The sequence below is a fragment of the Podarcis cretensis genome (genome assembly GCF_951804945.1).
Source record: "Podarcis cretensis genome assembly, chromosome: 12".
NCBI classification, from domain to species: Eukaryota; Metazoa; Chordata; class Lepidosauria; order Squamata; family Lacertidae; genus Podarcis; species Podarcis cretensis.
The window spans coordinates 27,241,451-27,257,334 of record NC_137181.1 but is presented as its reverse complement, the minus strand read 5'-3'; the positions used below and the strand labels follow the sequence as shown (position 1 = coordinate 27,257,334).

General features: G+C 39.5%; 1 protein-coding gene and 2 long non-coding RNA genes across 7 annotated transcripts in view; 2 read left to right on the top strand and 1 right to left on the bottom strand.

Annotated features, from left to right (window-relative positions):
* LOC307200051 overlaps nt 1–7,804 on the top strand; it is a 162,419-nt gene extending 154,615 nt beyond the window's left edge. The window contains exon 6 of the long non-coding RNA XR_013832296.1: nt 6,968–7,804. This is a non-coding gene — a long non-coding RNA (uncharacterized lncRNA). The remainder of the gene's footprint in view (nt 1–6,967) is intronic.
* CDK14 (cyclin dependent kinase 14) overlaps nt 1–15,884 on the bottom strand; it is a 233,697-nt gene that overhangs the window by 52,638 nt on the left and 165,175 nt on the right. For all 5 annotated transcript variants that reach the window (XM_079948352.1, XM_079948351.1, XM_079948354.1 and 2 more), the window contains one exon: nt 6,260–6,399. In XM_079948352.1, the coding sequence (XP_079804478.1) occupies nt 6,260–6,399 (140 nt within the window). The remainder of the gene's footprint in view (nt 1–6,259; nt 6,400–15,884) is intronic.
* LOC307200056 overlaps nt 11,616–15,884 on the top strand; it is a 51,479-nt gene continuing 47,210 nt past the window's right edge. The window contains exon 1 of the long non-coding RNA XR_013832306.1: nt 11,616–11,901. This is a non-coding gene — a long non-coding RNA (uncharacterized lncRNA). The remainder of the gene's footprint in view (nt 11,902–15,884) is intronic.

Sequence of the window (15,884 nt, the reverse complement as noted above, 5' to 3'; positions counted from 1 at the left end):
GGGGCAGGCAACGGGGAGAAGCAATCTTCTCCCCGCCGCCCCTTGCTTTAAACAGGTCCGGGGACAGAGGGGAAGGCGCGCGGCGCTTCCCCTCTGTCCCCGGACGGTCTCCATAGGAACGCATTGGGAAACCGTGCTTCGCAAGACGAAAAACTCGCAAGAAAAAAAAACCTGCGGAACGAATTAATATCGTCTTGCGAGGCACCACTGTACTGGGGTGGGGCTCTCTGTCTGCTTGCATGGGCCTGCATTGACCTGTTTTATTTATTTGGTTTGGTTTTCTCTTTGGCTCTGCCCACTTCGGTCTCTGGCCCCACCCCACCTTTGGAACATGGTACTTGGACATTAAAATCCAGCCCTCAGGCCATGGATTAAATTAATAAGAGTAGCCACAGCAAACATTACAGCTGATTTATGGAGTGTCACCACAAGGATGGGATTCTTTTTGGCAATGTGGTTGTAAATGCCATAATGTTTACACTGGCTCCAGTGACTATGGCCTTAGCTCAAGTTCACATTAAATAATCAGTTCTAAAATGTGTTTGCAAATTCATTACAAGATCTACATATTGGATATCTCTAACTATAAAAAAAGGATTGCCCACTTGCAGAGTTCTTCACAAGGTCTCTGGATTAGAAGGAACTGAGTGTATGTGTAGATGAATTCCACAATGAAATGTCATCATCTTTACCTTTAACACTGAAAAATGTGTGTAGTTCCTTACTAGTATTATACTGGATATACTGTACCCACAATTAAAATTAATGCAACATTTAAGTAGGAAATATTTTCAAGTGCATAGAGAAAGCATCACAACTAGTTACCAAAATCACCTAGGTTCTAGCCACCAAAATCCCATCAATTCACAGTGTAACCCTTTTTTGCCAAAATATACAACTTCGTTGTTTTTTAAAAATATGATTGCAATTTCTATCCATGCATACCAAATGAAAACAATTATAGTATTTGATACAGGGATTGTCCCTTCTTGCATCTTTATTTATGCTCCATAATGATTATCTGCTAGACACAGAAATAGTGTTTCTGTAACTCAAAAATTTTACTGGAGGCATTTAGCAAAACCTTGCCTTAAAATATAATGATTTTTCATCTTTATTCTCCTCCTTCAAAAGGTTTCACTGCTCCTGATGTTTAACGTTATGCAAAGACGTGTTTCTGCCAATGAATATCGCCTTATGGTTATGCTTCTGCAAATAACCTGCTGTGAGCTGATAAAAGGATTAATGCTGCCAAAATTCTTAATCTGTGAAATTACAAATTAAATTCTCATATTAAAAATACCACCCTGAGGTATTTTTTGTGGTTTTAATTCCCCTCTGGTGTTCTGCATACATTGTGCTTGTTAATGACTAGGACAAGACTGTCTCTGTTGGCAGCCTGCTGCACAGTGATAATGTGTAGGCATTTACTTCACAGATAGAACCGGATTTAACCACCAACTGATAAACTAAGTGGCAAGTGGGTAATAAGTCCATATTAACTGAAAAGTATTACTACAGAATTCAGAATTCATAGACTATCAAAATCCTGGCTAGACTAAAATGTACAGTCAGAAAGGATTGAGATGTCACCAATGTAGAGCGATATTAAGTTATCGTCTTTTAAACTGACTAATAAAAAAACCATTGGTATTTTTGTTGTCTAAGTACTCATGAACTAACAAATCACTTCATATTAGACTTCCAACAAGATAGCAGACTTCTCAACAAGCATTATTAAATTGCACCTGGGTACTTTGGAAAATTCTGATTAAATCATGCAATAGGCAAAAGACCCTATGAGTCAAGAAGAGGGTGTACTTAGTCCTTCAAACTGGGGCGGGTTGAAGAATGTAGCATTTGTCTGAAATAAGGCAAAATGCAGTGTCTAATTACTGGATGAAAATTTTTCAGTTCATGAAAATATGAGCTTCTACTAGAGTAGATGTGCGTGTTTTTTGGAGGAGGGAGGGGAAGAATAGTATGTTTATGTGAATTAGAAAAACTAAATCTTAATGAGATCCTTTATAGTTCCTAGCTGCATCTCTAAGAGGACACTTTTGGGAACACAGGAACATTGGAAGCTGCCTTATACATACTATTAGTTCATCTAGCATATCTCCAGAATTTCAGACACAGGCCTATCCCTACCTGGAGATGCCAGGGATTGAGAGTACCTAAAGCCCATTGACTTCTGAGATCCTTCTCAGACTTTATTTTCCAGAAAATCTCTTTTGGTATCCAGGGGCAACATAAATGGTGTGTGTGTGTGTGTGTGTGTGTGTGTGTGTGTGTATCACTGCCATCATAGAAAACCTGTGAGATAGGCTGAGGAGTAGGAACACTCAGTTTAAAGACAGTGTTGAAGTAATTAAATGACAGATGATTAGCTGCAGGGTTAGGGGAACATAGGAAGCTGTCATGCTTACTGAGTCAAGAGTACTGGTTTAACTAGTTCACTGACTGGCAGTGGCTCTCTGAGCTTTCAGACAGGAGTTATTCTTAGACGCGCCTACAAATGCCAGAACTGAACATGGGAGCTTTTGTTGTGGGATGTAATCCACCGGTGCAGTCAAATGCAACATTCCTTATTGCCCTAGAGTGGGAAATAAGGCAGGGGGACATCCAGTCAGTGTAACTTCCTGTTCCACTGGTCTGGAGCTTCCTCCCCCTGCATGTGACCTGGGAGATGTGCGTGCCTCTGGCTGACTCTGTAAAATAACCGAGTCGTGCAGCCATTTTCTCAGGTCATCTGTTTTGTCTTTCTATCGTCTTGCTGTTCTTTTGCTGCCATGCTGCTCTCCTGCAGCCATTTTTTTTGTCTTAATGTAATTTTGCTGTCTGCTGGTTCTTAGCCAGCAGCCCATGAGTTCCATCTCCATATGAGATAAACTCAGTTTCTTTGTGTAACTACCAAGTAAAGTCTGCCTTTCCGGGATCAAAATTGTGAACTGAAATGTGGGTAAGCTTTTTGATACTTTAATCAGAAAGACTTGTGTCTTAATTTTTTTAAGAGGGATCAAAGGGGACACCAGGAAATAAACTTACCTAAGAGATTCAAACGAATCTACAAACTAGCTTCCAGCTATATTGAGGGGAATTTGCTCTGCTACATCACTTACTAGCGTGAGTGAAGGAAGGGTAATACTTATTCAATATATCCTTTCCTACTATCCTTAACATTCCCACATTTGTATGTAAGGCACATGCTCTACCACTAAGCCATGGCCCTTCCCTATTAGAGCAATTGGGTCCCATAAGCACCACGTTCCACAGTGCCCAAGGGCTGATTTCATACCCATATCATTTCAACAAGTTGCGCTGGCTCTTCTCAAGTACACACTTATGCATACAAATGTTACAAGAACTGGGTAGTTAGTTTTTTCACAGCAATTGTCATGCCTCCATGATCACAGAACTTTCTGTAAACCAAGATATTTGCTGTTTAGCTCACACATTAGATCTGTAAATGCCTAAAAAGCTTTGCAACTGGAGATGTAGAATTTCTGAAAAAACTGAAGTCACGGTGGAGGTAACCTGTTTTCTTTCCTGTTCCCAGCCCCACCCCAAAATATGCAATTCTTATTTTTTTAGCAGATCAAATGTCAGTTTGTTGCTTTAGAAATATAAGATGTTCCTAAATTTATTCAGTTGTTAATTACAAATTGAATTTACTTTTTTAAAAAGAAGTTGTTACACATAGAGCTACAAGCTGCTGAACTGTAAGCTGGGGGCACTGTTATACGGTGGTTCCGCTCCTTTCTCCTGGGCCGTGTCCAGAAAGTGGTATTGGGGGATGAGTGTTCAGACCCCTGGGCTCTCACTTGTGGGGTGCCTCAGGGTTCTGTCCTATCCCCCATGCTTTTTAATATCTATATGAAGTGTTCATCAGTATGCAGATGACACCCAGCTCTACCTCTCTTTTAAATCAGAACCAGTGAAGGCGGTGAAGGTCCTGTGTGAGTGCTTGGAGGCAGTAGGAGGATGGATGGAGGTTAATAGATTGAGGTTGAATCCTGACAAGACAGAAGTACTGTTTTTGAGGGGAAGGGCGGGCGGGTGTGGGGAATTCCCTGGTTCTGAATGGGGTAACTGTGCCCCTGAAGGACCAGGTGTGCAGCCTGGGAGTCATTTTGGACTCACAGCTCTCTATGGAGGCGCAGGTTAATTATGTGTCCAGGGCGGCTGTTTACCAGCTCCACCTGGTACGCAGACTAAGACCCTACCTGCCCGCAGACTGTCTCGCCAGAGTGGTGCATGCTCTAGTAATCTCCCGCTTGGACTACTGCAATGTGCTCTACGTGGGGCTACCTTTGAAGGTGACCCGGAAACTGCAATTAATCCAGAATGTGGCAGCTAGACTGGTGACTGGGAGTGGCCGCCAGGACCACATAACACCAGTCCTGAGAGATCTGCATTGGCTCCCAGTACGTTTCCGAGCACAATTCAAAGTGTTGGTGCTGACCTTTAAAGCCCTAAACGGCCTCGGTCCAGTATACCTGAAGGAGCGTCTCCACCCTCATCATTCAGCCCGGACACTGAGATCCAGCGCCGAGGGCCTTCTGGCGGTTCCCTCATTGCGAGAAGTGAGGTTACAGGGAACCAGACTGAGGGCCTTCTCAGTAGTGGCGCCCACCCTGTGGAACACCCTCCCTTCAGATGTGAAGGAAATAAGCAGCTATCCTATTTTTAAAAGACGGCCCTGTTTAGGGAAGTTTTTAATATTTAACCCTGTGTTGTTTTTAACACTCGATTGGGAGCCACCCAGAGTGGCTGGGGAAGCTCAGCCAGATGGGTGGGGTATAAATAATTTATTATTATTTAAGGAACCTAGCATTCTGTCAGTTTATGAGCAGGCAAAAGCAATAAAAGCAGGAGAAACCATCAGCATTACAGTAAAAAAGGAGAAAATTAGTATGTATTCTATTCAACTAAGTCCTACTCATTGAAATTAGTGAACCTAAGCTGGTAAAGTCTACTAGCTTCAGTAGGTCTACTATGAGTAGGACTAGCACTGAATACCACCCATGTTTCTTTCAGTCCTCCACAATGTTAAGCACTCATTTCCATTAACAGAGTTGGAAAATTGGGGGAAGGGACCAAGACTCAGTGAGTACTACATAAAATTTAATCAGTCTGATTTCCTGAGCTATGACTACCAGTTTCTACTTTTTCATATTTGTCATCATATTTATCATGTACTTCAAAAAACTGAAGTTTTACCCAGACTGAAACAAGCTTATCTACTCTTTCACATTTCATAGTCCAACATTTTCCCCTTTTTTGGGGGGGGGGGAGAACAAAGAGGCTTCTGGGGGAAAATGTCCCCCATTCCCCCACTCAGGCTCTCACATATCTAACTGCAACAGGTCTGAACAAGCCTTGTTATTTCTCCAAATGGGCCTGAGAAATCCAGATAGTATAGTGCAATGGGGTTGAAAGAGAAACGTAACTCACTAAGCAAACGTGACCAGTTAAAAAGGTGCGTCCTCAAGAGCATTTTTGTTTATTGTGCTGGCAGAAATGAGTATCACCTGAAAGTGAAATTGATTTACACCAATTTTGTATTGGTAAAATTATCCCTGCCACCTCATCCAATGTAAATATGGCTTTGCCTGAATGTGCTGCAATGACTTTTTAAGAACACAAAAGTCAATAAAAAATCCTTGCTAGTTAAAAAGAAAATTGGCAGCATCTTGTTGGGACCATATTACTTATAATAACATTAATACATTTTGTTTAATATGAAAAAACAAAGGACAGTGTTTGAATGTTGAAAGCATCCTCAAGCTATAAGAAAATGAACTCAAGTTTATCTTTCATATGTTTAAATCCTGCACATTAATCAATTGTGTGCTTTGTGTTCTTCAGTCTTTTAAATGCAAAAATCTTTTTAAAATTGTTATTATTTTGGCATATATAATGTTTGAGAATATCACTGGATTATTGTCCTGTGCACTGCAGCATGTTAGAAAGTGGTGCGTATTATGAAGTAAAAAGCACTAAATATGTAAATTATATTTCCCTCTCCCTTCCTTCCTTTATGGCATTTGAAATAATTCTCTTTACTGCACATATAATCAAATACAAAGATAGATAGCTACATACTGCACAGTAGAGATAGCAAGGGAGAGTCCATTTTTCCTGTGTCAAGCAAAGTATGGAATTTGAACTGCAGAATCACACACACACACACACACACACACACACACACACATTTCCTTGCCTTTATTCTATGTGGATGTTTTGTTATACTCACTGTCAGTTAGTTCCCATAGCCGTGGGGGCAGGTCACTGAAATACTCATGGCTGAGAGCTGCCTGTGCTGACAATCTGTTCTTTGGGAAACACTGGAGTAATTTGGAGGCCAGATCCTCTGCATGATTCACATAGCTTAGCCTTAAACATAAGCAGAGAAAAATTAGTGAGACAACAAATAAAAAAAGAGAAACTACTCTCACTGGTTATGCCACATATAATGATATCAAGGAAAGCAGAAATATAGAGCCAGGTCCATGTAGCTAGCCAAATTCCACTGCTGTAACTTACATGGTTTATTCACAGCCACTGGCAGTAGTTATAAACATTAAAATTTATCGTTTCACTTTAGTTACTGTCCTTTTAGTTGTTAGCAGACATTTTTGAAGACTGCAGAGACAGTGGCTCCTTGCCTTTCAAGATGCTACAAAGCCAAGGACCTTCACCTCTCTGCTACAGTTACTGTAGAAATTCAGTGTCCTCTCAACATTCCCCACCCAACATCTCACATTTCTAAGCAGAAATATTTGTGGAAGACCCTGACTGCAAAAGGAAGGGCATCTCATCATCTGTGCTCTCTGGTGAATGGAGGGGAAAGCATATAAATGCCCTAACCTTTACAGACCCCCCCTCCAATTCTTCTATCATCATGTTTTCCCAAAGCATAACACATCAAAACCCTGCCAACTGTCCATTCTGTTTGCTCCAGATTTCCCCTGAAGCGAGGGATGCCTACTGATTTATGGCCACCAATGAAGTGATGGGAGCTCATCCTATGGAACACAGTGCTCTGAAACAGATAAAATAGGTTCATACCTCTCGATCCCTCAAATTGTGAAATAAACATTAATTTTGAAAAACTGTGGAATACCTTTTCAAGTAAGTCTATTTGCACTTGATGTGGCAAGAAATAATTTTAGTTTTCTTATGAGATTGGTTTTAGACTGAGATAGGCTTTTGTTTTTGTTTTTACGACACAGACTGACATTTTGTTAGCCTGCTCTTGAATCTGTTGGTATTTCTATGTAGGCTACAGTCAAGCCATGAGTTTCTGTATCTGTATGTTGGAATCTGGCTACGTTATTGTACTTAGTTCCCACCAAAATAAATGGGATAATAATCAGCTTTCATGTTGATTTCAATGGGATCTCAATGCAATTTATTTATAGGTTGGTCCTGTAAATATTTACTCACAAATTAAGTGCCAGTGAGTTTAACTGAATTGTTGCAGAGGACATATACAGTTTTTCAAAATCAACTGCTATTCTTTTCTGCATTTTCAGTTTGAAATACAAACACAGGCCACAGTGTCACCTACCAACTAGACTCCAGTTCTGCAAGAATTTGTATTCAAATGGTGGGAATGGTTCCATTCAGCTATTCTTGACATTTACAAGAAAACACTTCAGAGTGAAGGGCACTAGTAAATGTCAGTACATAGATTGCTCACAAAGACACAGTTGGCAGACAAAGGTAGAGAAAAGCATATTCAAATGTCCACGTATATGGGCTCATAAAATAATTATAATATAAATCTAAGTAACTTGGCACAGTATCCTTGTAGGATTAAGCCAAACACCCATCTCAAATTCAAATGCATGGCTTTAAAGCACCAAAGTATATTTCCAAATATAAGTTAGTAAAGCTATATGCAGAAGTTATCTGATTTTCAACAAGAGCTATTAGGTGTTCATTGCTGAAATAAAACAATTACATTTTTATTAAAAGATTAGTCTTCAAATTTCTTCCCACCAGTAATGCTTCTGTCACAGAATGGATATAGAAAGGATAAAATGTGTACAATGTATTTCAAATGAGCAAATCTTTTATGCATACTAAAGGAAAGTCAACCACAGGGGAGTGGAATCAGGGGGGAAATTGATTCATCGCATCATAGAACTGGAAGGGACTTCTAAGTTCCTCTAGTAGTCCAACCCCTGGCCAATGCAGGGAAACCACTGCTATAGCACTCTGAATAAGCAGCATTCAGCTTGTGCTTAAAAGTCTCTAATAAAGGAGAGTATACAAACTTCAAAGGCGTCAATTCCACTGTTGAACAGCTCACACTGTCAGAAGGTTCTTAATGTTTATTCAACAACAGCAGCATTATTCAAAAATGCATTTATTGTATTTTGAACCTGTTGGTTTGGGTCCTACCCTCTAGAGCTGCCTCTCTCAACTTTGTGTCCTCAGATGTTCTTGAACTACAATTTCCATCCTACCTGACAAATTACCAGGAATGATGGGAGTTGTAGTCCAACAACATCTCCCAAGGTTGAGAAAGGCTGCTGTAGAGCAACAGCAAAAAATTGACTCTGGTATATACCTGTCAGTGTAATCCATGTGATGCCCTCCAGATGTTGTTGAACTACAACTACCATCAACTCCAACCATAGTCAGGGATGATGAGGGCTGTAATCCATCACACTGCTAACTCATATTTAACTTGTAATCTATTAATATTCCTATATCCTTTTCACATGTATTTCTGTCAAGCCAAATGTCACCCATCCTGCAGAGATGCAATAAGGCATACTTGTTGCTATTTCTTTCTTTCTAATATTTATATACCACCCAATGGTAAAAGTCCTCTGGGTGGTTCACAAAAATATAAAATATAAAATACAGAAGGAAACTAAAATCTAACACAGAATAAAACCAGCACCAGAGAATGATATCCAGTACAACGAACATTATAAACAGTAAAAAAATCTAATCTAAAAAATACTTAACCCTTTCCAAGGTGACTATATTTTAGCTCCAAACGCTTCTCACCTTAAAGCTATTCCATCTGCTGCCCACATCAGTGTTCTAAATGCAAGCAAATATGCATCTGAAACTCTGTAAGGGAAGAACCTTTTTTTTGGGGGGGGGGGGGAGGAACTAGGTAAATGTCCAGAAAGGGTTAAACACCTTTTCCCACCTAAAACTTCTCAACTCATATTTCACAGCTTGTATTTTCTTCTGAGAAAACAATCATCAGCCTGCATTATATGCATCCATAGTTTGTCTCAAATATCTTTAAGATGTACCCAACAATTTACCTACTAGAAGTCAGGCAGCAGTCCTTTATCAAAGACAAACAATATTTAATCTTAGTCTCTATACAAAAACTGACAAACCACCAAAGAAACTAGCTACTGAATCTAACATGCACCTTGCTCTACTTGGTGTCAGAGTAGAATTTAATAGAATATAATTGTGTGTCTAAGGCACTGTAGCATGTTTCATTTCTCAGCAGTCTATACTGGTATGTGTGATACAGTAAGCTTCAATGCTGATGCTTCACTTGCTTCCGCACTAATTAGAAAGCAATAGTGGTTGGCCATGATAGCATAATTGCAATGGAGTGCTTTTACAGATGAGTACAATCAAGTACTTATTACAGTTGTGACCATTCAATAATGTAATTAGCACTACTGGAATGATCTTTAGAACAACCTAATCTGCAGGTATCTGAAAAATGACCAATACCATTTAAAATGTCTTAAGAGCATGTTTGGCTGAATTGGAAGTTAACTGCAACTGTTCCTTAGCACAATTTGCAAATCACATAAGCTGTTGGCTTATTATTGCATTACTCTCCCCCCCCCCCCACTTACAAAACTCTTGATCACAAGCATTTGATTTAATTTCATAGAGAGCACACTGGGTTTCTTCCTATTGCAAAGAGGGTCAATTCTTGGTCAAGCTGAACATGACTAGGATTACTGAAGCCCTCAAAGGGAAAAAAAGATATGGGCATGTGCACTGAACCTCTGAACTTATGGTGCTTTGCTGGTTAAATTAAATGAGGGACAGAGGTCAAGTTCACTTTCAAAATCAAGGCCTGATTAAAAAACAAAGATTAATCCTGTATATATTTTTGACAGCAAATCAGGAGAGCACTACTGAAGGTTACCCACAATATGCCAGCATTTTCTGATTCAACAAGTACTACAACCCACTCCTTTGCTGGTGAAACTCAGAGCAACATATTCAGAACACTTTGAAATACTGGTTGTTCAATTACAAAATATCACTATGTCTGACTTCAAAATTTCCTTGGTTTGGCATTATTCCTGCTTGAGACAAAAAGGTAGCTATACCAATGGGAAGACTTGAATGGCAACCAGCTAATATACTCAATTCCAAGAATTTTAGTCTTCAATAGTTTTCTATTTAGAGTATCAGCACAATTTGAATGCATCAAGGTAAAGATCTAAAATCTGTAAAATTATGCCACCAGAAAGGGTACACTATGCATAGCTCCACTGAAATAAAATGACTAGTCCAAACTAGAAAGCAGTGGCAGAAGTTTCTAGGAAGAAAAGGTTCTCTTACCAGAGGTGGTGCTACCCAATGATACTCCAAATATTGTTCGACTCTAATAAGTCCCAGTAAGGAAGGCCAATGACAAGAGAAGATGAAGGGCCACAGGGTAGCCATCTCCTTCTTACCACAACAACCAATGTCCTGTTCAGAAAAACTCTTGCTTCCAGCATTTAGGAAGAAGAGTCTACTTTGCCATTAAGATTTTGAGTATCTTACTCAAGCAGAAACAGAAACCATGTGGTACAGCTCTTCAACTATTGTACCATACAGGGAATACCCATGAGGCAAGGTGAGGATCCACAGGGGCAGCAGAGCCAGCCTCCAAGGAATGCATCACCCACTGCTGCTGCTACCACAGGTGGTCAAATCTCCTCATGCCACCTCTACAATGGCCTCTTGGAAAATAGGAGCTGCTGGTCTCCTGTAAATTTTTATCCCCCCTCGTTTCTGATGTATTCACTCACCCCTTTTTCCTGGGAAGGGACACAATTTTGTGGTTTGCCTCAGGTGCCATGTATTGGGCCAGTATTAGTACCATAGTTTATTTTTATTATAAAATCAGTATAGAATGCCCTTGAGATACTGTTATGAAGTGGTTTAAGATGTAGTAAATAAAACTATAATGCTCTGTTGATCTATTAGATGCTCTGAGCCCACAATATTTTAACTATGTTAGTGTAAACAGTAAACGTTACTGGTCTGGAGTTATTTAATAAGTATTTCACATTTTTAAAGAATTTACTCACAACTTAAAGACTTATCCAATTTTGTATTGTGGCCCCACAAGGAAAAGGGGATATGAAGGAGATTTATAAAATTATCAGTGGGAGAAAGTGACTAGAAATTTTCCTTCTCTCATTATACTAGAACCTGGGGTAAACTAATGACCATTGTGAGATTCAGAACATACAGAAGGACATACTACTTCACATAGCATGTAGTTAGGACTTTGCTACTATAAAATGTGGTGATGGTCAGTATCTTAGATGCCTGTAAAAGAGGATTAGTCATGGAGGATAAGGTTATATACATACTACTTCCAGGATCAGCAGCGGCATGCTTCTGAATAACAGTTGCTCAGGAATAAAATGGAGAATGAGATATTGCCCCCATTTCTTCCTTGTGGGCTTCCTTTAGGGCTTAATTGAATCATAGAATTGTAGAGTTGGAAGGGATCCCAAGGATCATTGAGTTCAATCCCTTGCAATGCAGGAATATGTAGCTGTCCCCTATGGGAATCAAACTACAATCATGGCGTTATCAGCCCCATGCTCTAAGCAACTGGGAGTGGCTTCTGACTGGCCACTGTGGAGAGGACACCGGACTTTGGTAAGATTCAGCAAAGCTTTTCTTTTGTTCTTATGGAAGATTCTCAGCACATGTTTTAAGTATTTGTAATGTATAATTGTGTGTGTGTGTGTGTGTGTGTGTGTGTGTAAAGTCCACAACACTTTAAAAAGTAACATTCAATGATGTTCTTGATAGTTGTTGTACCTTTCCTGGTACATGATCTTAAGGAGCTTGTTTCATCATGTTGGCCACTGACCATAGACTATTTTGAGTACATGCAAGTGATTAAATAATAATGAACACCATAGTAAAATATACAATTCTTGCTGCCTATAAATCAAAAATCTATCATATGGAAATAAGCCTCTGACATCAAGCAACCATGTATTAAATGAAAGTGCTAGGGAACTAATATCCTCTCTTGTCTCTTGTCAATATTTGTCACAATTTTGCTGCTCTTCCTCCTGATGCTTTCTGAATAGCCTTTATTGTGTAAACTGGAACTGTGAAGCACAAAAATATGGTGGTATTTGTCAAAGCTTAAAGAAGGGACATAGTTCACATTTAAGGATTTGGACTGTGAGAACAATGCCATTTCAAATTTTACATTAAAAAAAATATATCTGAGAGAAAAATGTGTTTTTCAAGATACTTTAATTATAGCATCCTCCAGCCTCTCACCACTTTGGGATCTAGAAAGATTTCAACAATGACTTCCTTTCAATTTGCACACCAGTCAGTCAGTTATCTTAATTCTTTCAGCAATCCAGTTCTTCTAATATTATTCATTATAGCATATGAGGGGGGAGAGATTACTTACACCATTACGGATTTTTTTTTTTAATGTGCAAGATTTGTAGTGTGTTTGAAGGTTGTAGGCTAGCTATGAACATAATTTAAATGGAACACTACAACTGTGGCTTCTCTTAATTAGAAGCTGCTCTTTTCAAATACAAATAACAAATATATAAACAAACAAACAAACAAGCAGGCATTAAAGGGTACATATCTTCTAACCTGGAGAGGGCTTTAAAGTCCTCCTTTGTCCATCGCAGCAAACTGAATAGAACAGCTTTAAAAAATAAACAGAGCTAAAATAATTACTAAACACATCATTTTATAGGCTATTATTTCTCCAGTAAAGAGAGAATGAATCTTTAATCCTGAGCAAAAACTCTTCAAGGTTTATGTTCTCTATAAACCTTTCACTGAGAATTTAAAATATATGTTACTAATGCAATAAATGCCCTAACAAATATATCAGATTTTTCAGTTAATGCTTTTTACAGGCTTAAACTAAACTGAGTAAAAGAAAATCACCTTTTACAGTCTGACTCTTAAAGGAAGAATGCCTTTTTGTTATGCTTTTTAAAGAAGGCATGGTGAATTTATATCAACTTCACTGAATCTTGGGCATGATAAAAGGGGGGGGGGAATAGCACTGCAGTTACCATTCCATAGTGCACTTTCTTCACATATTTATTTCCTCAGTGACTGGACATGAGCCAAGGAGGAGCAAAAAAGGGGGAAATAAAAACTCCACAGGAATATCTGAAATAGTCTTAGCACATCATTCACTGCAGATCCCCCCCTCCCTTCCAATGCACACACATTTGCTCTTCAGTAACTTCAATTGTTGGTCTTAAAAAGAAACTAAAGGAGAACATTGGATTTTAAATTTCTTACTGGTGAAAACACTCTGTCTCTAGCAAAGTTATCCTATTAAATCACTCTAAATGAAAGTGTGGCTGCCGTTACGAGCTGTCCAGGTTTTCATCTTTAAAATCAGCTCTGCTCTTACTAAAGAAACATTAGAACTCATAAATCTCATTCCCTGTCTCCTTTCTTAACATACAGAACTTGAAAACTCTTAATTTCATTATAATGTAAATAAGAACTGGTGTGTGTGTTCAGCAACTCCAGCAAGAGCTTCTGCCCTAAAAGGGTGAACCTCTGCAGTCACTACAGCCAGTGAGCATTCATCATTGTTAGCTACAAATCTATCCAGCAGGGGATTTAGGTCTGTCACACTTGGAAGGGGGTTCTTGTCCCTGCCACATTAATCTTTTTTATTTCTTTTATTTACTATCAAGTCAGGCTAATGAGGAAAGTTTAATGATATAGAAAAATAGGAGTATTCCTTATTACTTCACATTCTTTATTTAACATACATGGCACTTCATTTGATTTGTATCATCTATCCCAAAGTTTCAAAGCTGTTAGCAACATGGAAGTCTTATCATCATATCCGTGGTCACAAAAAACAGCTACTCTACTGTGTCCAGAAGGCATTCTTATTTCAGCTCCAGTAAGAAGCATGCCTTGCAGCCTACTTTGCATAGATGGGCAAACTCAATAGGATGCAGTAATTTTAGGAGTTGTAATGGAACATGGTATAGTGAGAAGTACGGTATATTGGGTTGAGACTAGGCTATTTATACAATTTTATTTAAGATTTGAAGGCTGCTCACTAGCTAGCACCCCTTCATGGATCACTGCCTTGTCGTGGCGAAGGGGCTTGAAGAACTCAGAGAAGCTATGAACTATGCCGAGCAGGGCACCCAAGATGAACAGGTCATAGTGGAGAGTTTTGACCAAACGTGATCCACCTGGAGGAGGAACCGGCAAGCCACTCCAGTATCCCTGCCAAGAAAACTCCATGGACAAAGACAACAGGCATATAAAAGTTATGACGCTGGAAGATGAGCCCCTCAGGTCGGAAGGCGTCCAACATGCTACTGGGGAAGAGCGGAGGACAAGTACAAGTAGATCCAGAGCTGATGAAGCGGCTGGGCTAAAGCCGAAAGGACGTTCAGTTGCGGATATGCCTGGAAGCGAAAGGAAAGTCCAATGCTGTAAAGAAAAATATTGCATAGGAACCTGGAATGTAAGAACCATGAACCTGGGTAAGTTGGATGTGGTAAAAAATGAGATGGCAAGAATAAATATTGACATCCTGGGCATCAGTGAGCTAAAATGGACGGGAATGGGCGAATTCAGTTCGGATGACCATCATATCTACTACTGTGGGCAAGAAACCCGCAAAAGAAATGGAGTGGCCCTCATAGTCAACAAAAGAGTTGCGAAAGCAGTACTGGGTTGCAATCTCAAAAATGATAGAATGATCTCGATACGAATCCAAGGCAGACCTTTTAACATAACAGTAATCCAAGTTTATGCACCAACTACTGGTGCGGAAGAAACTGAAATTGACCAATTCTATGAAGACTTACAACACCTTATAGAAGTGACACCAAAGAAGGATGTTCTTCTCATTATAGGAGATTGGAATGCTAAAGTAGGGAACCAAGAGATAAAAGGAACAACTGGCAAGTTTGGCCTTGGAGAGCAAAATGAAGCAGGGCAAAGGCTAATAGAGTTCTGTCAAGAGAACAAGCTGGTCATCACAAACACACTTTTCCAACAACACAAGAGACGACTCTACACGTGGACATCACCAGATGGGCAGCATCGAAATCAGATTGATTATATTCTCTGCAGCCAAAGATGGAGAAGCTCGATACAGTCAGCAAAAACAAGACCTGGAGCTGACTGTGGCTCAGATCATCAGCTTCTTATAGCAAAATTCAAGCTTAAACTGAAGAAAGTAGGAAAAACCACTGGGCCGGTAAGATACAATCTAAATCAAATCCCTTATGAATACACAGTGGAAGTGAGGAACAGGTTTAAGGATTTAGATCTGCTGGACAGAGTGCCTGAAGAACTATGGATGGAGGCTCGTAACATTATACAGGAGGCAGCAACGAAAACCATCCCAATGAAAAGGAAATGCAAGAAAGCAAAGTGGCTGTCCAACGAGGCCTTACAAATAGCGGGGGAGAGAAGGCAAGCAAAATGCGAGGGAGATAGAGAAAAATACAGGACATTGAATGCAGATTTCCAAAAAATAGCAAGGAGAGATAAGAAGGCCTTCTTAAATGAGCAATGCAAAGAAATAGAGGAAAACAACAGAATGGGAAGAACCAGAGATCTGTTCAAGAAAATTGGAGATATGAAAGGAA